This window comes from Oxyura jamaicensis, chromosome 2 (assembly GCF_011077185.1).
Source record: "Oxyura jamaicensis isolate SHBP4307 breed ruddy duck chromosome 2, BPBGC_Ojam_1.0, whole genome shotgun sequence".
Taxonomy (NCBI): Eukaryota; Metazoa; Chordata; class Aves; order Anseriformes; family Anatidae; genus Oxyura; species Oxyura jamaicensis.
This window is the reverse complement of record NC_048894.1, coordinates 51010241-51035711: the sequence shown is the minus strand read 5'-3', so window position 1 is coordinate 51035711 and position 25471 is coordinate 51010241. Positions and strand designations below refer to the sequence as shown.

The window sequence follows — 25471 nt, the reverse complement described above, 5'->3', positions numbered from 1 at the left end:
AGAAAAGAAAAGAAAAGAAAAGAAAAGAAAAGAAAAGAAAAGAACCCTGTCTAAAATCATATTTACTGTATAGCCTACCAGTGCCTTGCTATGAGAGCAGCAGCAAGCTGCAAGACCCATAGGACTGCGCCTGGAAAGAGACTGTCACACCAGAGCAGAGGACTCTGAGGTTTGCTCCTCCTTGCTCGAAGGGTAGCAGGGACTGCTTCATATTTCTTTGAGAAATGCAAGAGATCAGAAATCCAGGGGCACAGTGACACCACAGACCTGTCAGCCTCTTGCTTCACACACGGACATCTACAGAACAGCATGGTTTGGGCACAAAAGCATCTCATCTGTCCTGCCCTCAAATTAATTGCAAAACCCCAACCTCCACAAAGTCCACCAGAGGTTTCCCTGCTGACTTGGACAGCTCTGGCATATCGCTTTTGCTCTGCACAAACCCTTGGATGCAGGCACTCAATTCCAAATTGCTTTCATCAGTAGCTCTGAGTCAAGCTTGCAGCTATGCTCCCATGACTATCGCCACTGCAGGGAGAAGCTGAATTTTCTGTCTTTCCATGGATCTGCAGGAATTCAGCAGCACAGCTCTCGCACAATAGCATGACTGTCCTCTTCTGAGAGCAGGAAGTGCTTATCAGCAGTTTCAGCAGGCACTTTTACAGTGCCTTGTGCCATGCCACAGGGAGCTAAACAGCAAAAGGATAAAACATCTGCTGTTTTGTTGCCCGGATTTGAAACATGAGGAACACAGACCTCACCCACCAGCATGCAATGCATGCTTTGCCTGAAACCCCTCATCTGTAAGACATTTCTGCAACCCCTAAGGCTCGCTTACTCATGCCACAGATCCAAACTCAGATAATCTCTTTGATAATGGTCTCTTAGCTAACTATGACACTGAAAAACTGGTGACTAATTAATATTGGAGCTTTCTCCAATATTAATACTTTTCTCCAAAAAAAAGCTTTCTGAGCAAACATTTCTTTATCCCAAGCCTTTCCCATCCTACACATGCCAGTCCTCAATGTTCTTTTCTTGATCCGTCTCGATTTACTCCCAGCAGTTCAATTACAGCCTCACAACAAATTTTCCTGGTTCTTTCCATCCCATCCCAATGACACCCATCTTAGTTTTGGGTGTATATATCACTGTAGGATCTCCCTACATGCGAAGTCTTGTACTACCCGCAAAAAAAATCAGCCACTCAATTTTCAGCTGAGGCTAGAAGGATTTGACTCCTCACACAGAGATGGGAAGGGTGACTTCTAAAAGGAAATAGACAAAATAGAAAAAGATTATTCTGACCACCAGTCTAGCTGGCTACCAATACTGAAGCCATTTTTTTTTTCTTCTCTTTCTAATGAACTCTCTTCTATCTCTTCTCCTTTTCCTTGCAGAGGTTCTTGGTCCTTTCCATAGCCTTCTTCATTGCCTACCTGCCCTGTGGTTCTCCAGTCCTCTCTCTTGGTCGCTCAAGGCTAGGACATGCACAGGACCAGAGTGCCTCAGAGGCAAAGCCTAATTTCAGCTCTCCACAAGAACCACAGCTTTCTAAGACAAATGCGTGTGCTAAAGATGTCTCACAACAAGAGAGAGGTCTGTACATCATAATGTATTTGTAAGCCTGAGCCAGGCTGAGCGTGATCCCCACAACCCCACTGATAAGAGTAGTAAATAATGAGCAAGAATAAAAATCAGGATTTAGAGGAGGCAACCTCTTATTATTTATTTTTCCTCTATGAATACATGTGAAAATTATTTTGGTATAATTACAAAACTTTAAGAGGAAATTATCACATTGGCTTTACTGGTGAGAAGCTGAAAAGCAGATTAGTTTCCAGAGGCAGGGGATCTCAGACAAACTGGAAGAGATTTTATGCACATTTTTGAAAACCTTTTACATCTCCCCACTTCCACGGGGACCACTGCCTACAGGAACATGTCTCTATCTCCTGGGTGAACCACAGGTCTAGGGACTATTTCATTTCATTTACTTCCCACTACTTCAGCCCTCCCAAACCCCCTCCCCATTTATGAACCAATTTGTTACTCACAAAAATAAGTGATGTAGCCAGACTTACCTAACGTCCACGCAAAGTAATACTTGGGTTTTGCTGCCTGTGTAACAACATACAGGTAACCAAGTCTTGATAGGAAGGGTGTTTTATCAAGAAATTCATTATCAATAATATATGCCATAGGGAAGTTCTTGGTAAGTGTCAAGAATAAAACAAGAGATACTAGTGTGATACACAGCTTGTACATCACTGCTCCCTAAAAAAGACAAATGACAGTGAAACATTCATTAGAAGCATTTGTTGAAGGGAAGGAAAAATACCAGTGCCCATGGTATACAAAAATAATGTGATTCAAGAACCAATAAAGTTGGCAGTGACAAAGTTGATAGCAATTAATTTAGAAAGGGTGACAAAGAAAAGGCCACAGTACAACCTTATGTCTAATGTAGTTTACTGAACTAACTATAGTTGTGTACAAGTGAGAATTTATAGTCAAAATTGGCCATGATCTTCACCAGACTCCTACAGCAGTTAGTCGAGGTCCTAAAATGAGAAAGGAAACAAACAAACAAACAAAAGCAAAATGGAAAGGAGAAAGCTTTCCTATATGTACTGTCATCTCTTGGAACTAAAAACTGGGCTCCTCCTAGAAGCCAAAAGCTTCGGTATTCAGTACAACAGCAGGCCCTATTGTTCAGCTGCCATCCAGATGTCTTGGTAAAATGCACTTGTCAAAAAAGCATACACAACATGTGTACCTTCCCATGATATAGGCTATCTGTAGCACCATGTTCGCTTCTATTACTGCTCTCTAGCTTTTTATATATTAAAATTATTGCCAGTCATGTCAGTAGTTAAAAGCTTCATTTCAAATAAGCATCTGGAGTAAACATTCCTTGATACAGGCATAATAAAAAAGGTAAATCTGACACTTGGGTACCATGTAAAAATTGACTCATGCATTCTCAGAAGATTAGTAAAAGTGCAATGAACTTTGCACCCCAAGTGGATCCCAAGTACTCTTTTTATACCTTTTCCATGTTCAGTAATAAACTAATATGCAATCATTTTAAAATGGGTACAATGCAAATTTTAATATTCTCTGCAGTCTTGCATCTAACACGAGATGGGCCTTATTCTAACCTCAGTAATACTAATGTAAACCAGAATTAATACCACTGAAGTCAGTAGAAATACAACTGTATGCAAACAGGAATCAGATATGTACCAGCAGATACTCAACCTCAGAAAAGACATACTGCACTCACTCACAAAGCTATGCATTCCGTGTCACTTTAAGACGAGAGAAGAATCTGGTTCTCACACTGTTATCCTGTCTTACAAGAAGGTAATTTATAAGGTTTTGCATTGTATTGAAAAATAAAACAAAACTGTTGCACTTATCCTTCTTAACCTTGTACATGAAAAATGACCTCCAAGCAATTTTAAAAAGTGAAATTCTCTGGCAAAGCACCTGGACACACTACAGTTTCTGATGGGCCATGATTCCTGTACTCCCAATGTATTCTGCATTGCAGGCAGGATTTGACTTTTCTTTCTGACAGATGTGCTGTTTTCTTCTTCTGTCTGGAACTGAACTGCAATTGATAGTTATTAGAACCTGCAGAATGTTCCCACTGCTACACAAAGGACACCCATTGACCAGTGACCCATTCTGCAAGCCAAATACATTTGGGGAATTCAAGGGAAGACACCAGCCCCTTCACCCCTGACCCTGTGATAAAAACAGCAGCCACTTCACAGAGGAAAATAAAAAACAACCACTACTAACATTTACTGGCAAGATAATCCAAAAATGGTTTTTCCTCTTCATTTTTAATTATGAGAATCCTGTACAAAGCTGTACTCTCCTGCCCTTTGCAATCAATCTTTGTCATTTTAAAACTTACAGTTGGAGAAGGATCAGGAAGTCTGTCATAACCTTTCTGCTTCCAGTTCACTTCTAATAGTTTCATGTGCACATGCCTCCCTTCAATGAAGGCTATATAATCCTTGTAATTGCTGCAAGGCCCAGCTATGATGCTCATAAAATTGAGGAGATAGCTTAAATACTCCAGTAAAGATGGTCTTGTCCTGGGGAAATCATCCATGCACAATAAAACAAAACAAAACAAAACAAAAAGTTAAACACAGCAAAGACTTCAGCGAACACTTTTTGTTGTACTGCCTGCTCTCAACTCTCTCCTACCACCTCCCCCCAGATGAAAGCTTACTATACCTTTTTGGGGGGGGTAAAGATGAATCACAGCCTCTCACATATCCCAGTGATGTCTGGCAGATGGCAGTCTGAACAAGGGCACCGTGGAAGTGCACAAACTACAGGTGAACAAACGCTACCAATCTGAAATGCCATAGTCTTATTACTAAAAGCCTTGCAGTTTTAAATTAGTCATAAATCTAAGTATCTACTCTCAAGCAAATTGACTTGCACATTTTGGCCAGGCCAGCAATAACAGCAAGAAGCTGGTAGCTGTTTTGGACACCTGCCTGGTAAGTCATGGACCAGTAACGGCTGGCAGACCACAGGCTGAGTAACACCAGCCTCGCCAAGCTGTTCAGTGCAATACTTCGTGTTGTTATGCAAACTATAGGGCAGGGAGCTTTTGAGACACCGACTGCCAGGCCTGAGAGGAGCTCTCAGCCACCCTTCTCAAAGCAGCTGCCGGCACAGTTCAGCCCTCTGAAAAACGGGAAGTGTGATGTGAGACACACAGGAACAGAATGAAGAGGCACTCTGTCCTTCTGTGCAAATAAAGGAAGTAATCATGTGTATTGCATCATGCACAGGAAAAGGAAATATGGGGAAAAAAAAAAAAAAAAAAAAAAAAAAAAAAACATAAATCAAAAGACATCTGAAGAAGAAAGTCGAAGTCCATCTTGGTTGCTATTTCTATTTTGCAAGTGCATAACCCACAAGTTCCTGTGGGAGTTTTACCATTAGATGTAAAATGAGGATTCACTGTCATTGCAACATATTAATAGGACAGAAAAGAAAGATGTGCAGGCCTCTCACTGCTAGTGTAGTTTCTAAAGTGCTGAGCTTGCTTTACTTATGTGACAGAAAAACACCCATATCTATACTCTGCAGTGAGATACACAGTGCTCTCCATTAATGTGCTAATAGTCACCAAAGTAAATAAGGACTCCCTCCTGATGAGAGCAGGAACTGAGGCACAGTGCTTGGACACTCCTGTCCAAGATACAGATGGACATGCATAAACCAAAACCTACTTAAAATTCTTTCAGACTAAAACACAAATTTCTATGTTTCCTAGCAGAAAAATTAAGCAACAGTTAAGCAACTGCTGTTGCCTACTTTTATTCTGAAGCGGAATTAGTTTGAATAAACAGTTAGCTTAGCCAGGATTTTCTGCATTCACTCTGCTGGTCATTGTGGATGCTAGTGTCTGAATGATACATTGTCTGTTGAAAACATTTCACAGAAAGATGCAGCAAACAACTTGGGGTAAGGTTCATCGTTCTGTTCTGCAAAATTGTGATGGTGATTTGGGCTTCTGAGAGTAAGATAAAAATAAGAGTAAAAATAAAGTCATTAGTTTCAGCTTAGATTGTGCACGTGGGTGGGTGGGGAGACATGAGCAATGCACGAAGGAATGTACAGAGGATGAGTAAGAAACAAAAACAGACCAAGAACAGAGGGAAGACAAAAGGCTGCATTACCAAAGGGGATTTAAAACTCCTCAGATATGATTTGTCTGCCACCAACACTTAAGCTATTGGCATTAACTTCTATATTGTGAGCTCATCTACTACTGTACAAGAAAAAAAAAAAAAAAAAAAAGGAAAGAAAAAGAAAAACAACACAAACAGCCTGTTTGGTGAGAATTTGACTAGAATTAATCATATGGCCACAAGGGCCCACTGCAGTTGAACATGATTGCTGTGAACTTTAAAAACAGGCAAAAACATATGGGCCACAGCAAAAGTTATATAAGTCTCCCTACAGGATCTTTGCTTTTCAAGAAACTATTCTCTTCTTACTTTTAGAAGCTCAGAGCTCTCAGAAAATCTGCCTATATCTTCTGCCTTAGAAACATTTTAATTGTCCCTAAACATACACTTCATGGTGAAAAGTAGTTATGCCAGTAACCCTAGTTCTTCTGAAAAAAATAATTAACCCTCATCTGTATCAAGAGGCAAGAAAGGAAAAAAGATGCTTGAACACATGATTAATACGATGTCTCTAAAAAAAGGAGAAGATTAGTCATATAACTTGAAGGACTAGGAGTACTAATGTTATGGAGGGAGATAGGAAAAATAAAATTTCACCGAGAATTTTGGTGATGAAAAGCAGTACTTAAAGTGTCAAACAAAAATGGACTTCTGGTATGCAGTAGTTTGCCAGCAGAGGAAGAGTATTCTATTGTGGAAAAATAGCATATCAGAAGTAAAATGAAGACAGCAGACAAAAAGTCTGCATAATACAACCTTAGCTAGAATATAAAGAATTTGATTTCACCAAAGACCACTTTTGTTGCACATGGAGGATACATTGAAGTCAGTGAGATGTTGCCATGGCCTTAAGTGTGGTATAGACTAGCACAGGGTGATAAAGGCAGAAGCCCTAGGCCAAAGAAATAGAGAATAGAGCAGAGAAGTTTGTGTAAGGAGGGCACTAACAGTGCCATTACAAAAACAACATTCCTCAAGCAAATAGAAAAAGCAGGAAACACTTCTATCCTTTTATGAACTGGGAAGAGGCAGGGAACATTTTCATGGTTTGGACCACTTGCTACCTCTGATATTGCAAAAGGAAAAAAAAAAAACACACAACAAACTAACAAAACAACAAAATCTAAACTTCTTCAGATGAAATTAAACATATATCAATGGGTGAATTAGATTCTTACTTTACAGCAAGCCGATTTTGCTCAGCAGTAAGTTCCTCAGCTTGTCGCCCTATTCCTGGACAGAAAAGTCACATTAAATATTTTCAAAAGCTGACACTGAAAGCCACCCCCAAAGCCTTATGTTTCTATCCCATACATAGGAAGTTCCTAAAGCCATAGGCTTCAATATCTCTTTGCCACAGGCAATTTTCAGATAGCTCAATTCCCAACTTCTAAGTCAAGTATATTCACGTTCCCTTTACTCTGGGTCCTTACCTCATCCCCCCTTTCTCACCCTTGCTAGGCTTTCAGGAGGAGTAGTCGTAGTATTCCCACACACACAATGCAACTCGCAATGCCACCAACTGGCAGCAACCCCCAGCAGCCTCTGCTAACGGTCTGGTGCTGGAAAAACCTCTGTTCCCAGAAGCTGCTGCCTCATTTAAGCTCCAGCCTCCTGCTGGCTCCTTGGTGAGAAATGGAGCATTTCACAGCAGGAGGATCAGTGGAAGAGAAATGGGCTCTCAAGAAACAGAAGCTTCACTAGTGTGAACTAGCAGCCTGGCTGCCTGCTGCTGGAGCAAACCAAAACACACATATCAGTAATAATATGGAATTTTACAAGGTCCAGTCTGGAAGGGCAACCTCCTGTTGAGTTCATGTGACTTTTGGGGCCAGAGGCAGAGCACAGAGTCACTGCCCAAGAAAACTATACAAAAGTCTTGTATGATGGCCAGTGTGTAAACAGATGTCACTTATAGCAAATATCTTGAAACCTTCACTCTGAAGCCTTAGCTGTGCTTACTGTGAGAAATCCCACTGTTTTCAGCAAAACTCACCACAGGATGAGTCACACCACTTGATGCTGAGCATGCGTATATATACATCTTCACAAGATCAGGGGCTTGGCATCACTTAACATTACTGTTCTCAATGCACTGGCCATAATTACCAAGGCACATCCACATGGCCCGTTTTCTGAGAAGACTGCTTATAAGCTGCTCATATGCATTCTCTCTTCACTGTTTCAGTTCCTAAATGCTAGGAAGGGCACGAGTTCTAAGGAAACTATTAAGCGCTTAGTTACTTAAAGGGCGGGTTATTTTGTTTGTCTGTTTCCATTTAAGGCAGCTGCATTAAATTTTTACAAATGGAGATTTGTCACCCATGCTTGAACTGCACGCTGCCTCCATTTGAACAACTGTTCCATGTATGGACATTCACAATGTAATGAGCCTTTTCCACTATAATTAATCTGTAGGATTTCTGGTTTAAGACGCCTGCCACTGCTGCTATCTCTTCCCTTCTGACTGTTCATTTACCTTCAGCATTCTAGGGGTACATGTAGGCTGCATACCACTGTGGCACACAGTGATACCTGAGCTAGCTGGCTTGAATAATAAGGGCAGAGAAGCCCCAGAGACTTTGTTGTGAAGGTTAACAAGGTCAATTAGCCCATGCAGAGCTTCATGCTGCACTTGCTTATAGCCTGCTAGAAGTAACAGACTGTATTGGGCATATGTAGCAAGGGTTTGGTAGCAGGGAAGCTGTAGGGGTGGCTTCTGTGAGCAGAGCCCAGCAGCTGCCCCATGGCAGATCAGAGCCAGCTCCAGCCAGCTCCAGAAGGGACCTGTTGCTGGCCAGAGCTGAGCCAGGCAGCAACACTGGTTGGGATTCTGTGAGAACATATTTAAGAAAGGGAAAAAAATGGCTGGGCAACAAGCAGCTGAGAGATGGAGGAGTGAGAAGCAGCCCTGCAGCCCCCAAGGTCAGTGCAGGAGGGCAGGAGGTGCTCCAGGCAGCCAGGAGCAGTTCCCCTGCGGCCTGTGGAGAGGCCCCTGGTGGACCAGGCTGTGCCCCTGCAGCCCATGGGTCCCACACGGAGCAGATCTCCACGCTGCAGCCCGTGGAGGAGCCCCCAGTGGAGCAGGTGGATGTGGCCTGGAGGAGGCTGCGGCAGGAGCAGGGGGTCTGGGGGGAGCTGCTGCCCGTGGGGGACCCGTGCTGGAGCAGTTTGCTCCTGGTGGATGAACCCCGTGGTACGGAGCCGTGTGAGAGCAGTGCTTGAAGAGCTGCTGCCTGTGGGCAGCCCCCGCAGGCTCAGTTCAGGAAGGACGGCATCCCCTGGGAGGGACCCCACGGGGAGCAGGGGCAGAGAGTGACCGGGAAGGAGCAGCAGGTGACAAAGTGTCAGGGACTGACCGCAGCCCCCATACCACTACACTGCTCTGGGGCAGGAGGTAGAAGAGGGGGCATGGGAGAGAAAGTATTCTTAGTTTGTTTTTAGTTCTCATTGCTCTAGTCTGTTAGTAATAAGCAATAAATATTAGCCTCTCTATGCTGAGTGTGTTTTGCCTGGGATGGTAATTGTTGAGTGATCTCTGTGTCCTTGTCCTTGAGCCCCTTCCATCGTATTTTATCCCCTTTTTTCTTTGAGGGGGGGGGAGTGAGAGAGCGGTTGTGGTGGAGTTCAGCTGCCCATCAGTGTGAAACCAACACACAGACCCATTCATGTAAACTTGGCTTGAAAACAATGCCAAACCCTGCAGTTTGTATGTGGCCATCACCTTCATCCTAGATCATAGCAATTCTAGATCAGGTGACTTATTTAGTCACCCACAGCTTATAATTCAGCGGGCATTAGAAGTTCACAATGCACCATCAGCAGACGAGCAATAACAGTACTGATGACAACTGGCATTTCTAGTCTTTGCACCGTACTAGACACAAGCATTTTACTAGAAAATAACAACACTCTTTGTCACAGCACAATGCAAGAATAAAGACAACATTATTTTGCCTGCAACTGTGCTTTTCCCAGCACTGGGAAAATGCTATTGAATTCCACTTCTCACAGTTTATGCAGCATCATATAACTGAATATAACCATGATAGCACAGATTTGTTACATTAATGTTAATGGATGAACCTATGTATCAAATACAACTCTTGATTTTTGAGAGTCAAGAACCGATTCAGAAAGCTTAATAGAGTTGCACTTTAACATCTAAACAATGAATACAGATACTAGATAAAATCCAAACTGGGCACCAAGGAAGCAGAACTCCCAGAGGGGAAAACAGTTGTCTTCATTACTGCAAGGACAGTTTGACCCTAGAAAACTGATCAAAACTTGGAATTTCTTGTTTTACCTCTTCACTTGGAGCAACTAACTGTACTACACACATTCTCTCTGTAAATCAACCACAAAATGCTCTGGAATAAAAATGCTGTCTTCAGGACATGCGAAAAAATTCCCTTCCTTACCGTCATGTAGTTGGCATGCAAGTGTTGTGATCTTCTGTGTAATTATCATCAGTGGACTGTAACAAAGACAGAAACAACAGTTACACATCTTGTAATACAAATTATTCTCAACTTTCTTTCTGAATTTCTTTATCCCTTTAAAAGGCATAACTGTGTTAGCAACAAGTGGAAAATATCCAATTAAAACTGAAGGAGGAAGTCAGGCATAAGACAATTGCCTGGGTTCAAAACAACTCCACAGTTACTTGCACTGGAATTTTTAGTTGCTAAGTACACACAAAGCTTTATTTTATTTCTCTCCACTCTGCATCACTGCAAATTGTAATTCAGAAGAAATCACACTGCTAAGGAATAGCGGCTTCTGCAGCCCACTGTGCTCCGCTCCATACAAAGACCTGTAGGATGCAACACTAGAATAGAATAGAGCAATGCTGCTGTAATGTAACTCTGCCTTTCCTTGCTGTTATTCTCCTATCAGCTGTCTCCTCAGTGCCCTAAACAAATGTTGACTCTGCAAATACACTTGCTTATTTCCACATGTGAATAGTCCTGTTGATAAAGTGCAAATACCAGAACAGCTGTCAGCACAGCACAGTTTCCCCCCACTTCTTGGCCGTGTGACTGCTGTGTGGACAGCCTGCCCTTGATGTACCATCCAGCTGGGAGTGTTTGGCACATGGGATCTGGAGTTTCCCAAAAACTAGCTAGTTCTGTCTGGGCTTACAGGCTACAGCACCAGCAGCTTTGGGGACAAACACACAGTGAGGAACTGCTATTATATGCAGTTGTGTTGCTTATATTTCCAGAATCTGGCTTTACAGAGCTTCTTAGATCTGTGGGTAAATGTGAGCAATCACAGCTGAGAAATAGAAAAAAAAGGTAACACGAGCCAGTGCCCAGGAGAGACCAGCTAGGAGCATTCAGAGGTACCTCAGTAGTAAGAAAGGGGAAACTGTGGGGAAAACTAACCAGTCCCTCACAGGGAAAGGCTCCACAGCTAATTGCTGTCCACTTAGAGCTTTTAAGGGCTGTGGAGGCCTAAACACCAAACCCAGCATTGAGCACTTGTAATTTGGAAGAGTCTGTGCCCGGAAAAGTGAGTGATGAGTACCTGCTGACCTTGCCTCTCCCCATCTCTCTGCTGCTGTAGACACCAGCACTGTGTGCCCAGAGGTGCTGCTGTCTACAGCCCTGAGGCTGTAAAGGGTGATAAGGATACATATTTACTTTAAAAGCATAACTTATGATGATTACATGTAAAACCAGTTCCACAGAGATTTGTTTTTTCTGAGGATTAATGCAATGGATTGTTTCCCAGTTGGGTCCTAAATTATCAGCCTAAGCCATATAGAGGTTTCAGCTTTGAACACTGGTGATGTCTTCAACACTGAAGTTAGGAGTTTGCGTACCTGCTATTTATAGACTTCACTGCTATGGGGAATTTTTTTAAGAGGTAGATGATCACTACAGACTGTATGGCTATTTATTTTAAACACCATAATATATTTTCTGGGATCCAGTGAAGCAAAAAAAAGTTGAAGGCTTTCCCTTACTTCAAGTACTGGATTTTCCCCATCAAGTTCTCAAGGTAAGGAAAGAAAAAGTTACATTCAATGATATCTGTATCTAAAATATTAATGTATTAATGTTCTGCAGAGGTTTTCCAGAGATTTCAAACCATCCTTCTCTAAACCAACCCACTCGCTATAATAAAATATAAACCCAATAGCTAAGATAAACTGCTTGCAATCTGGTTATCCTGCTGTGATAAATCAAATTGATTTTCAAGGTAATTAATATGCTGAGCATGGTAAACAAGAATACTGGAAAAAAGACATTTTTTTTTCCAAAGTGGTCTCTTTTTTTTATATTAAATATGGCTAATCTGTTTCAAGAGTCCACATGTAATTTCATGTGGGTAATTTGCATTTTCTGCCCAAAGACACAGAACATGCAAAATCAGCCAATTTCTTAATCAGAAACCATTTTAATGGTTTCAACGGTCTCTGCTTGAAATGTTGGTAAAAACACTTGTGCATAAAATCCAGAACAAGTTTTGGTATACAAAGATCTGAAATACAACAGTAACACAAGGGTATGTGCAGCATCTCTCACTGGGTCACCTAGATCACCGGTTACAGCTAAAGCACGGCCAAATCCAATAATGACTTTTCTTCATCTACCAGACAGCTCCAATAATGTGAAACAGTCATTCTAATTTTCATTCCAATTAATCCTTCCATTTTATGAAAAGTTCCTTATAAGCTGTTTTCAGCTTTACTACCTTACACATCCTATTTCTCAAAGTAGGTTTTTCCAGTCAGACAAAGTCTATAGCTTTACTTTCAAAGATACAGAAATCCCACTCCTTTAAGCTTATAAAAAACAGTTTTGTTTTGTTTTTAATCCTTAGGATGGACAGAGTCTTTCAGTCAACCAGCAGTTCTAATACAATAAACAGCTTTTTATTTTGTCAGTGCTTGACCCTTTAGCTTTATGGGTGAACACTAACACTCGTTTAAAATTACTTCAATTCGTAGTGTGTGCCTTACGGCAAGCACTTTATGCTAACATCGAAGTGGGTAACTTTAAACCTCAGGCTCAGAGCCAAAACTGTATGCCTTTAAGTGCCTAAATTTAGACACTTGTCTTAGAAGATTGGGCCCCCCACTGTACAACATCTAAACACAGAGAAGAGAGAGGTCATTTTTATCTATATTAGGAATTCATAGTCTAATTCATAGCACATTGTACCCCGGCAGAACAGACGAGTCTCACGTGCACTTTTATCAGAAGGACATAGAGTCTGCTTCCCTCAAGCCTGAACTCCAGAGAAGACACATCACCAAATGTGACACCACTGACCCACGGGTGGGAGGGTGACACACAAAATGCATCTGAAGCATCTTTAGTTCTCTCTCCTGCCTTCGTATTACATATCTACCTATCTATTCTACACCCTGCTTGGGAAGGTGGAAACCTACTATATAGGAGCAATGGATGATACCCACTAAATCTTTCACAAGGTCAGCATCAGATATCACAAATGTTTCGCACAACAGGTGAGCAAGGTTTCAGGTGAACAGGGACCATCTTCCTCCCCCCCTCACCTGTCTACCATTCCCCCATTGACTTGATGTCACTGGCAGCCCAAGCCTTGGCTGCAGGAGAGGTCACAGCAAACAAGGCAATAGCAGCACTGGAGCTCTCCCTTCTCCTGGCACCCTCTTGGGGTGTGGGGCCACCCCTTCAGCACACCCACGCCCTGTTCTATTCCTCCCAGGAGACTCATGCATCTCTTCTCATCACACACACACACTGAGCAAGTCTAAACTTGCTTTTGTTTCTTCAAAATAATAATAAAAAAGTGCACCCTTCTACATATTTGCAGAGTAATGCATGGCAATACAAGTCTTGAATCAATATTAAAAATCAGACAAGAAAAATAAATTTATTTTAGAAAAAAAAAAAAAAAAGTAACATCTTTTCCTAAATATGCACATGAACTTTGATTATTAAAACTTGGCTATGCCTGCGTAATGAATTGTCATTTCTGTTCAGCCTTTATGGTAACCTCTAATTTTAAATAGCAATAAAGTACTGAATAAGTTAGTATGTAAAATACAGAATCACAGAATGGCCGAGGCTGGAAGGGACCTCTTAAGACCATCTAGTCCAATGCCCCTGCTGAGCAGGATCACCTACAGCACATTGCTCAGGATGGCATCCAGGCGGGTTTTGAATATCTCCAGAGAAGGAGACTCCACAGCCTCTCTGGGCAACCTGTCCCAGTGCTCTGTCACCCTCACAGTAAAGAAGTGCCCCCTCATATTCAGCCAGAACCTCCTCTGCTTCAGTTTGTGCCCATTGCCTCTCGTCCTGTCACTGGGCACATCTGAAAAGAGACTGGCTCCATCCTCTCAACACCCTCCCCTCAGATATTTATATGCATTGATGAGGTCTCCCCTCAGTCTTCTCTTTTCCAGGCTAAACAGGCCCAGCTCACTCAGCCTGTCCTCATGTGAGAGGTGCTCCAGCCCTCTCATCATCTTAATAGCCTAATATCATATCGCATATAGTCAAGTGTTTCTAACATGATAATATTTTAAACCTTAGACTCAACTGGAAAAAAGTTAGAAGTGCTACAGATAAGAAAGGGAGTTTGCAAAAATATAAAATTTCCAATAATCTTTTATTTCTCCCAAATTCTGAGAGAGATGGGCAGATTATTGAGAGTGGGACAAACTATTAGATTGAATTAAAAAAAGAAAATCTAGACTTGTGTTTACAGATGAAGCACGAAGACCTACCCCAAAGACAGAACATTTCATGGAATCACAAAATGGTTTGGATTGGAAGGGACCTTCAAGACCATCTAGTTACAAACCCCCTGCCATGACAAGTTGTAGCTGCATTGTGCCACCTACACACAAAACATATTGGACAACTTTTTTTTTATTTTTTTTTATAATTGTCCCAATAATTTAACATGAAATAGTAAAGACAATTTATTTCATGATATAAGATTTTAGTGCATTTCTTTAAATAAATTATCAGCATGAAAACATTTATTAATATGAAATAATTTATTTCAATAAATAAAAAAATCCCTGCTTCTACCTAAATTAAAATGCATTGAAAAATAACAAAATAAAACAAAGATGCAACAGTTAACAGAGAATGCTGAATAAAGACAGAAGGTTTTGCTCCCCTGAGTAAAACTTCCAAACAGAAACATGCCAGTTAATGTCATTTTCAAACATGACTTGTCCCACCAAAATTTGCCCAGCAGCACAGGCCAGGGGAACTCAGGATGTCTGCATTAGTTCATGGCCTGCTATGGGGATCGTCCCCATATCAGAGACAGGCTACTGCACCAAGCAACCTTCAGTGCTTATGAGAGAAGACGTTTACCAAGCAGACTCTGCTTGACCTTAGGTAATACCATGGAGAAGTCTGGCACACACTAGCTAGAAATAGTTTCCACTGACCTGATTTCACTAAGAGAGTAGGTGGAGTCAAAGGGCTCATTGCAGGAAAAATATATATATAAATTTAAAAAAAAAAAAAAAAAAAAAAAAAAAAAAAAAGCAAACATTTACTTCAGGTTTGTCTCTTTAACCTGGAAACAAGTATGAGGAGTACACATAGACACACTCCACTATGACATTAACTGTGCTGGCAAGGCGATCAGTAAGCCAGGGACACCACAACAGCTTCACTGGCAACAGGTTCAGACTTCCCCTTCTGACAGAAGAACGAAGAACTGCTGAAGCACACACAGAGGAAGAACATTTCACTGAACATGCTCATGCCTCCAAAGCCATTTCCAATTTGCTTCTTGTTGCTTTTTGGTGAAAGATCCCAATCAGTATCTTACACCTTCATGACAGAAACATTTCACTTAATAGAGCATTTACTTCTGCAGAAGCATCCCAGGGTGCACTAGATATATGGAGCTTTCTGGTACTGACTGAATGCTTGAATCTTGGCTGCTTCGTAGTTCCCATGTTGCGGCTCCTTCAGGGCTTCTGTGCAAACCATGGTAAACAATCTCAGTGCAGTGTCAAGGGCACAAAGGCCTGGCAGAATAGCCAAGCAGTGAGCAGGCACGGAAAACAGAACAGCTGCCCTTTACAGGGCAGTTTTAACAGTGGGAACCAGCCCCAAGCCAGCACTGCTCGCCCTGCACCTGCTCTGCTAATACTGCCTCTAGAGACTTGCTGTGCACCAGAGCCATCCAGAGCTTCTGGAACGAACACTGCAAACAACACACTGCACTTTATATATTTTAAGGAGAAGAAAATAAAAATAACCAACTAAACTCACAGGACCAGATAGTATTTCTGCACTGCAGTTCAACGCGGCATTGGGGGAACAGAGCAGCTCTGTGTCTGTTTCCATCAACAAATGTATTTCATTTGTAAAAGCTGGCTGTTGTACCTTTGTTTTCTTTTGTGGCTGACACTAAGCCACTGAGAGGGGAAAAAACTGTAGCAAAACATGAACCTTCACAAGAATTCACTGACTGAAGTGACACTCATTACTGAAGTATCTGGTTGTACGGCTTTTCTGGAGAGCCCTTTCAATGACCGTCCTTTTCAGATCAGTTTGCTAATAACGCTGTTGTTCGGCATGTAGAATATAACTAACAGGTTAAGAAATCCACTAGTTCTTGGGAGCGATGTCCACAATAACACTAACCTAAGAGGTTTCTGTAGGGAGGAAAACTGCTTGCACCTCCCTGGTGATCCAAGCTCTGGTGTCCCCAAGACCATCAGCAGACTGAAACCAGTGCCAGTGTATATGGTGATTTTCACAAACTGAGCTTTTTTTCTGTAAGGAATGGCACCAAGACGCTCACATGTGCATGGCTGACCACCTCCTGACAGAAGGAGCTGCAATATTATGAAATTTTGCTCAGGCACTGCATGAATTCAAAGAGGAAAAACCTTTATGGTCTTAATCAAGCAAAGGATTAAAGCAGAAACAAAACTTCACTTGAATGAGGAGTTCCCCTGAATTCTGTCCAGATGACCATATGCATATGGTATTTGCTCTTGTAGCTTGCTAGATTGAAGCCATATCTATTACTAGTTCTCAAAAATCCCATCCAAAATCCCTTGATTTTATTTTAAATTTATTTCTCCCTAAAGCCAGAGTATTACTATATTCAGTCTAAGCCTGACACAAAGAACAAAAATGTATGTTAGTATTACCATTTTTATAACATTGTATAGAAACCAGGCAACTTACCAGCATAATCCTCTTAGCATAAAGAAGAAATAAGAAAGAGAAAAAGAGAGAAAGAGATGGGATTTAGTTTTCCTTGGTACAATGTATAAATGCCATGCAAACCAAGCAAAATAAAATATGCATGTTTCTCTGAAAGACTGATATGAGTTAAGGGGGAAGTACAGCATTCACGTATCTTACAATTAATGCTGAAAAAAAGAAATTGGGTTTTCTCTGAGAAAAATGTCAGGAGAAATTTCCTAAGTTGTGTCACCACATTTTTGTGAAATAAGATAAATGAAAGAACTTTGATTAAATTTAACAATGTATTCATATATAATCAAAATTAAAGTATAGCGAGCTGGATTTTGTCTTCATTAAAACCTGTCATGTAGTTTATAAAAGAGGACTTTTCACCTAAGTACAATGCAATACATGAAAACTCTTAATTTAAGAAGTTGCTCTGAGCAGCTTGCACATAATTTTGATTGTGGGAGTCAATGAACAGACCTACCCTTTGCAGAACTTAGAAGAATTAACTAGTCACCAGTAGAGAACAAGTTCCCTTACTCCTTGAAGTGATGAGTCACAGCTTGATCTTTCGTTTTCCTTTACTTAAGACATGACTCAAAAGTTACCTTGTTCTCTGTCCAACTCTACTCACATTTTACAAGCTGTGTTCTCAGAAAGGAAGGGGGAAGACCAAACAAAAAGCACAACCAACTATTACTAAGGGACCAAAAAAATACATTCTGAAACACACACAGAAAGGTTTACGCACGCAAACTGTTAAGTGCACAAAGGAGGTCACCAGAGCAAATGAGGTAGACCAACTTGCAGCATTGACATTGAGAAACATCCATTTAACATCTGGCTTGTCACTTCAAGGAATCAACATTAGAAAGCTGATGACACTAGAACAGATTACATGCCTATCTGAGGTGGATTAAAACTTCCTCCTTGTAATCAGGTATCACCAGAGACTTAAGGGATACTGAGAGCTCAAATACAAACTAGCAGATGACAGGCTTTTTACTCTTAACAATTCACTTTTAACGATTTCCCTAAATCCAGGGGTGTGCTTCTTTATTGTTTCCTCCACTGTGTTCAAACAAAAGGTCGGGAGACTGAAGGGAGATTGGCATCGTGACATGGATTCTGTTTTAGTAGTTTCTCAAGTTCTGATAGAGATTTTTAAGGAGATCATGTAGCCAGAAGCCTGTTTGAATGCTTCCCAACTGTTGCACACAATATATGTGGAACCATCAAACATGGGAGAATGAGGAAGAAGAGGTTCAGATTCTGCTCATGCATGGCAAAACTGAGGTCAAGGAGAATATTTTCTCTTTTTCAGTCATAACATCTCTTCAGGTATGTGCACAAAGCCTCAGAGGGCACGTATTGTTCACAGCTCAGGAAAATAGGTTGGAAGAGATTTTATGGGGCTGACCTCAGTCTGAGCACTTTGGATGGCAAGTTTTTATTAATACCACTACAATATTTTCATTTTCATTCTTAGTTTTTAAAATGTGCCATTAATATGTAGTTGCCATCTGTACTACAGTTTCCAGTTGTTTCCTATTTGGCAGTTTTATGTTTGATTGAAGTTTAAGAATTGGTTTGTATCTTAAGGATCAGGACAAAAATAATAAAGTTCAGGTATTATTCTTTCACTACTATTAACTGAAAGCTCATCATTAGATGAGTAGCTCCCTCTTCACCAAGAGGGCAGAAAATGCTACCTAGTTTATAAAAAAACCAACCGTTCCTCTTCTTCCATCCCCAGTCTCAGCTGGATCCTTACCACATGTCTTCAGAAAGAGACAGTTAATATGCCTCACACTGCATTTCTGAACACGCTATTCAGAAAAGCATGCTCTCTCACATTGCTTTCTCTGTCTCATACACACACAGAGCTATAACATTCCAGTCCCATTTATAGGCTTCTTGGTATGCCATGCTCATTCAGGACATGCTTTTGTGTATTACAAGAACCACAGAAAGATTAGAGAACTAAATTTCTCTAAATGTGTGAGTTCTGTTTCCTATCCCATCCTCTACAGAAAAAAGTTCAGAAGTACCAGAATTACATTTTTTTTTCCCCAGAAACGTAATTAAACAGTTAAACCCACCACCACCTCACACAAAGACACATGCACACACAGTAGTGTAGTTTCCTACTCTATACCTGTAAGAAGACAGAGACTTGGAAGAGTCATTTATAACTTACTGTGACAGTTTACAGAGATTTTTCATGGTATGTTAATAATTACTCTGTATTCAGACATTCAATTAAACAAGTGGAATATGGATTAGCACACCTTTTTAATTCATGCAAAAAATATGCCTTCCTCTCATAAAAAATATACATTAGCTATGTTTTTGCAAAGCATCCTCTACGGCTTCAGCGAAATCAGAGGACCAGCAGTTCATATAAACACCACCATTCCACAGAAATGCATGGCATATTGAGAAGCTGTGCTGTTTAACAGCAGCCACAACCTGCTCCAAGGACAAAATCCACACTGCGGCCACAAAGAAGGACAGCTGATCTCTGCTCTGCTTACCCAGCTCTTCCAGCCAGTCACCTCCCATGCCTCCCCTCCCAGCAGCTGGAGCCCCTGGGGTGGGAAACACCCTCCCAGTGCCACCCCTGGCCTCCTTCCCAGATGTAGATAAATGGGAACAGCGGAAAGGACAGCTCCGAGCCGATGACCATGCCCAGGAAGGTGGGAGGAGGGAAGCTCACCCCAACCCATGCCACCTCTCAGGGCTGAGCACCAGGGACCCCAGAGCACCAGCCTTGCTGGCTCGCTCCTCCGGCACCTGCGAGAGACAGTGCAGAGCTGTCCTCGCAGGCTGATTGAGGGGGAACCACCACCTACCTTCCTAACCAGGTAGCGCCTAGCAGGGAAACAGCAGAAGCAATGTGTCACTAAAAAAAACACAGTGTTTTTTCCTCCCATCTTTAAAAAGGTCTTAGAGAAAGCTTAAGGCAAACAGAATTGAGGGCACTCCCCAGATAACATCAATATTATTCTTAAAATGTGCTAAATTCAACTAATATTAATTGATGCAGGACCCAGCCTGCAGACTCACTCACCCGGAAAAATCTGTAGTGAGAATACCATAGTGAAATATGTATATTCGGCTTATGTGGCACAACGTGAGGTATCCCATAGCTACGACAAAGGAGTACCTAAAAACATAACATACAGAACACATAGTTACCAGCACAAGTACCAACAAGAAAAGCAATCGCTCAGACTGGGTTTGGGCTTGTTTAGGAGTGTGGCTTGATTTTTGCCAGTTATGTTGTTTACAAGTCCAAAGCTACATTTCAGGATCTCACAAAATTTTTGGAAGAGGATTTCTAAGAATTTCAACCCAGCTGAAAAATTACGGAGGTGTCTCCTCACACTGTGGGTAGAAAAAAAAAAAATATATATAGGATCACTTCAAGTTGGGCATCCCAATTTCAGAGCTCCCCCTCTAGCATGCTATTTTGAAATTTGTCTCACTCATGTATTTGATGTATTGAAACCAGATGATGTTGCACATGTGTTGAAGTTATCCATTGCCTTTTTTATCTGTATATGCCCTTCATTTACACATACAACTCTTACTGACCTACCAAAAACTAAATTATTTCAAGTTTACGATATTTTCTCTCTTCTGATTCTGTATAAAGGCAGGCAATGATGCATAGCCTAATCTTTTCAGTTCTAAATGCCTCTTTCCAGAAGAAGCATTCCTTAGGTGGAGCTTGACAAATTGACTCGCCATTTTCCAAGATGACTCCAAAATTGTTAGGCAGGAGGGCAGCATGACACTTTCTACCATATGACTTTCATGATCTGAGGTCTGGATGCGTTGCAGCACCAAGGTGGGCCAGATGCAGCACTTCCCACAACTATCTTCTCCCTGTGTTTACCCAAGCAGAGAAAGAGGACACCGGGAAGATGAGAAGCAGATGGACATTTGGAAACAAGACTGACAAATGAAGCAAACCAGACAGTGCAATGGTGAGCTGGGACACATGAATGAAAGACTTATATCCCATGGACTTGAGATGGGCCAGGACCAGGCCGGCTGGTGTTCCCTGCATCAGGAGAGGTTAGCCAAAGAAGAAGATACAAAGACCTACAGAGGAAAGAGACTGCCCATCCTGCACAACCAGCAGAGCTGAGAAACAGGCAGGATCCTCCCCCACCAGACACAGCATAGGATGGCGCAGAGCAGGGGACTAAAGATGAAATCAAACAAGAACCACAGTCGGCAGATGACTGAAAATGAGCCAGGCCTTTCTCAAATTATGGCTGGCTTTAAAAGAAATTAGTTTTTTTTTTTTTTTTTTTTTCTCCCTGGGGACTAATAAACTGTAGTGAGAGTGACAGTGATGTGTTTGAAGCCAAGGATCACAAGACAACCTGCAGTGCACGTGGCAACAGCAAACAGCAGGATGAAAGGCAGGCTGAGGGGACATGACAGCTTCTTCAGGCGATTCAGAGCAGAATCTATCTTATTTTATCTCAGTCAGACATCCAGTCCAGTGAGGTCCTCGGGCTCCCTCTCATCAACTGAGAATGGCAAGTCACCCAGCCGAGATACGTAACCGTGATAGATGGGATGAAGTGTCTAAAATAAGCCTCAGTGCTTAAGTGTAAAGCACCTAGACTGAAATGGGGGTGAGCAGAGAGAGGCATACTGAGTTGCTGCTGCGGCTGGGAGCATTTCTGATGCTAGATTAATTTGTCAGTTTATAGGTCTTGAAAGCTGGCAGCCTCACAAGAGAACATACTAGCTGAAAATAACCAGGGAAAGGTGCATGCAGGTTGAACTATGTTGTTGCTTTATTTTTTTGTTCACTCCCACTTGTATTTGGGGGGGAGGAGGGGGTGAGAGCAACTCTTGGACTCCCACTACAAAGGTCCCAGTGTTCTCAGGGGCCTTCTGCATGCACAGGTCCAGCTGTTACACTTGATTTTTTTCGAGTTTATTCTCAAGCAGCTTGAATACAGTTATTTTGTTAAAATTAATAATGTGGATGTACTTCAAGTATAGTGGAATACAGTAGAAAAGACCTAACCCAATCTTCCCAGCCCTCCTAAGGTTTTTCAGCATGCTGAATTGCTATTTCACATTGACTCAAGTACACACATGACTATCTCGCTGTAGTAGGTGTCATTATGCAAACTGGCTTAGTTTCTATTCCAATGTACAGATGTTTCTCCCATTGTGACTAAGCGGCTAAACAGCAAGAGTGAGGGGGTTTCCTGATGAAACCATGCCAACTTCCTACTACTACTCCAACTTGTCTAGGAAGATACAAGCATTGGATGACTCCCTCCATAGTCTTGGTTCCTACAGTTCATTTCTCTCACAGTTACGAGTTACTCCTGCATTTCTTCAAGGGATGGGCAGGGATAATGACTGGAAGACAAATAATACACATTTTTAACAACTTTTCCTTCTGGCCTCTGGATGGCATTTCTGTCACAAACATTGTCCAATTACTTAAAATATATATATTAATTATCTCTGGACTTCTGGGCTTTGCCTTCATACTCTGTGATGGGCTGGGAAATAAAATAATAATAATAAAATATAATAAACCTTCTTCATTAACATTATTGTGCTGGTGCAAAATGCTAGTGACTGCTGTAAGACAGCCATGTTGCTTATCATTCACATTTCTAAGCAATCCTTGACAAATCATAAATTATGTTTCCCATTTGGATATCAGAGAGGGGTTGCCTCAAGAAGTGGTAAAGAAGAAGGGGAGATCTGAGCATTAGATCCTCAGACAGCCATGACCCTAAAGAGAAGTGAAGAAAGTGCTTCGGATCCCTAGTTCAGACTGATGTGAATTCAGCATGCTGAATTCATCAGCAGCTGCAGAAAAAGTCACAGAGAGAGAGAAACCACCTGTAACACACCCAAACCAAACCACAGGATGAACCACGTACTCTTAGGGATGCCAGCACAAAAGTAAAGTAATGGGAAGAACTGCCAGCTCATCCCTCTAGCCTGCTATAAAGTAGCAGTTTTACAAATAAAATTTCCCAATTATGCAAATTGATGGGAAGCAAATAACTGCCTACACAATTTTAAAAAATCCTGCTTGCTGTAAGAGTACAGCACCCACATGAGTGGGTGCACCCACTAAATGACTGAGCAGAGGAGTTCCTTCACAGGAATTTCCTCTTATTCAGTGAAAGAAGCACACGTAACTTCCACGTAGTTTTCATCTTCATGAGAGTGGTTTCTGTCTTTCAGCTGGGAAGGCACTCACTTGATAAAGCCCTTTATGTGGCTTAGGTGTCTTCCTCCAAGACATCTATATAGGAAAAGGAAAGATCCCATAGTCGAGAACTTCTCATGATGCTGCTGTAAGCTTCTGCTTTGAAGTAGTAAAGCATGTGGAACTTTTTACTTTTTCAAGCTCCAAGCCCAGCACATAATACAAGACTTATTTCACAGATCACTAAGTTAAGCTGCCACAGTGACCTTAACTGAACTACCTAACTCAACAATAAGTGGAAAATACTTAAAGGCCAAGCAGCGAGGGGGAAAACCCATTAAAATGATTATTTAAAGCAATCTTCAAGGACACAATACCAAGGAGAAAATGACTTCATTATGTCTAAGAAACCACGGGACTGGGCATAAAATGCTAAGCCTGCAAAAGGCTACTTTTGGGGCCAGCAATTTCATAGGGAAACACAATATATCAAGGCAAAAACCACAAACTGGTATTACAGCTGCTTCTGTAACTGAAAGGACAAAGCCCCTAAAAGTAACTGGGAAATAAAGTAAGGAAAGAAGATAAAGAGGTACTGGAAAAAAAACACTCATGCTTCTCAATGAAAGGAGAGAAGCCCAGAGGAGCAGCTCCAGTCTTGTGGCCACATATGCTCACCTGTGGATGTTGGGAATGCTCGCCGTATTCATAATGCCATAGTTCATCATCACCAGGACAAAAAGATGAATGGAATACCTTGAAGACAACAAAGTGAATATTTAGGTGATTTCTTTGTGACCTGCAGGGGTTGGCAGTTCAGAGTGAGGGAATATCTTCTCATGTGAATGACATTAATGTGATGTTGTATTGAGGTATCAGGAAACATGGATTATCACGATGCCATTTTTATAGCCTGAATATCCAATAAAAATTAACACTTATTGACAAGATGTCAGCATATTTGATTCAGAGAAGAAGCTGCCTAGCTCAAAGTGTACTTTCAAACTGGATGCATCTTTTCCAAACAAGCTATCTTCACAGCATACTAGTATGGCTTTAACCGCCAGACCAAATACATCACAGATTAAATACCTCACTCACAAATGTTTTCATGGCTCATTTTAATCTGAGGGCTTGGAGTGGTTATGCTGGTAGGAATTTCCACCCCTACCCCCCCCCCCCCTTTTTTTAAAAAAAAATTGTGAAAATAGAAAAAAAAATTGTGAAATAGAAAGTGCCTTAAGACTAAAAAATATCCAGAAAAGCAGATAGGGAGTTTAAAAAAAAATTTACCCACGCCTTGTCTACTTGACAATTAAATACTCACCACCCAAAGCAGAAGACTGCAAAGTATATTCCAAAGAGGGTGGCAAATGCATGGCGAACTGCAGAGCTGGCATGACTGGGACCCAGGTAAATACGAAACCAAAAGGCAGCCAAAAGGGCAAACAGTTGACAGGCTACAAAATTGATCTGCAAGAAAAGAGCAAAACAAAAAATTATTGTAATTCTTGGAGGTGGAGGAGGAGAAGTCTCTCCATTCTCAGAACAATAAAGAGCAGAGCTAGGAAAGGGAAAAAAAAAAAAAAAAAGTGAGAGAAACTAATTTTTTCTTTGCTCCTCTGAGCTCTCACTTGTAAGTCCAAGTGGTGACTTTCCACCCCTCTCTGCCCTCCTGGTGCAAGGCAGAGGCCAGGAAGCAGACTGGGATTTTGAATTATTATATGATTCAATCAGGCATACGTGGAGGACAGTCAGGCCCTGGCTGGAGGCTGCTACCAGGCACCAGGAAAAGGAAAAGCTGCAATGCCCTCAGAGCAAAACTGACACCAAGCTGCCTTTTTGCAGTCAGCTTCTCTTCGAGAACCTCAGAAGGAATCACAGGAGCCAGAGGAACAACAGAGCTCAGGAGCCATCTCTAACAGAGTAGTAGAGCACTAGGGTACTGCATCCATAAAACCAGCATGGGCCCGAGACAGATGGAGTTAAATTAATTTATTCATCTGCAGTCCTTTCTTATTATTTTTAATTCACTCTGAGCTCTCCAGCAGCATGTCATCCTAGACCACGCAAAGTTAAATAGCCTACAACATATCAGCAATCACTTGGATTAGAGGATTATCTGAAACTATCAATCCAGGACAGGAGGATGTATCATACTTGGACATGCTGGCTGTCCAGAGGTTGTTGGCTTCAACCATTCTTCTTGTTAAAAAACATTTACAATGTGTTTAATGAGATAGTAGAGCCCCATAATGCTTTTATTCTGCTGAACTACATCCAACATGGTGCTGTTCAATCAAACGCTTTTATTAAAGGCTAATTGGCTATAT

General features: G+C 41.5%; 1 protein-coding gene across 2 annotated transcripts in view; it reads right to left on the bottom strand.

The window, feature by feature from the left end:
- MBOAT1 (membrane bound O-acyltransferase domain containing 1) overlaps positions 1 to 25471 on the bottom strand; it is a 56402-nt gene that overhangs the window by 11509 nt on the left and 19422 nt on the right. Inside the window, exons 2-9 of one of the 2 annotated variants that reach the window (XM_035318554.1) lie at positions 24466 to 24611; positions 23817 to 23894; positions 19998 to 20093; positions 16916 to 16927; positions 10160 to 10215; positions 6914 to 6968; positions 3932 to 4115; positions 2085 to 2277 (exon numbers count right to left, since the gene is read on the bottom strand). In XM_035318554.1, the coding sequence (XP_035174445.1) occupies positions 2085 to 2277; positions 3932 to 4115; positions 6914 to 6968; positions 10160 to 10215; positions 16916 to 16927; positions 19998 to 20093; positions 23817 to 23894; positions 24466 to 24611 (820 nt within the window). The remainder of the gene's footprint in view (positions 1 to 2084; positions 2278 to 3931; positions 4116 to 6913; positions 6969 to 10159; positions 10216 to 16915; positions 16928 to 19997; positions 20094 to 23816; positions 23895 to 24465; positions 24612 to 25471) is intronic. The other variant, XM_035318555.1, reaches the window with a different exon arrangement.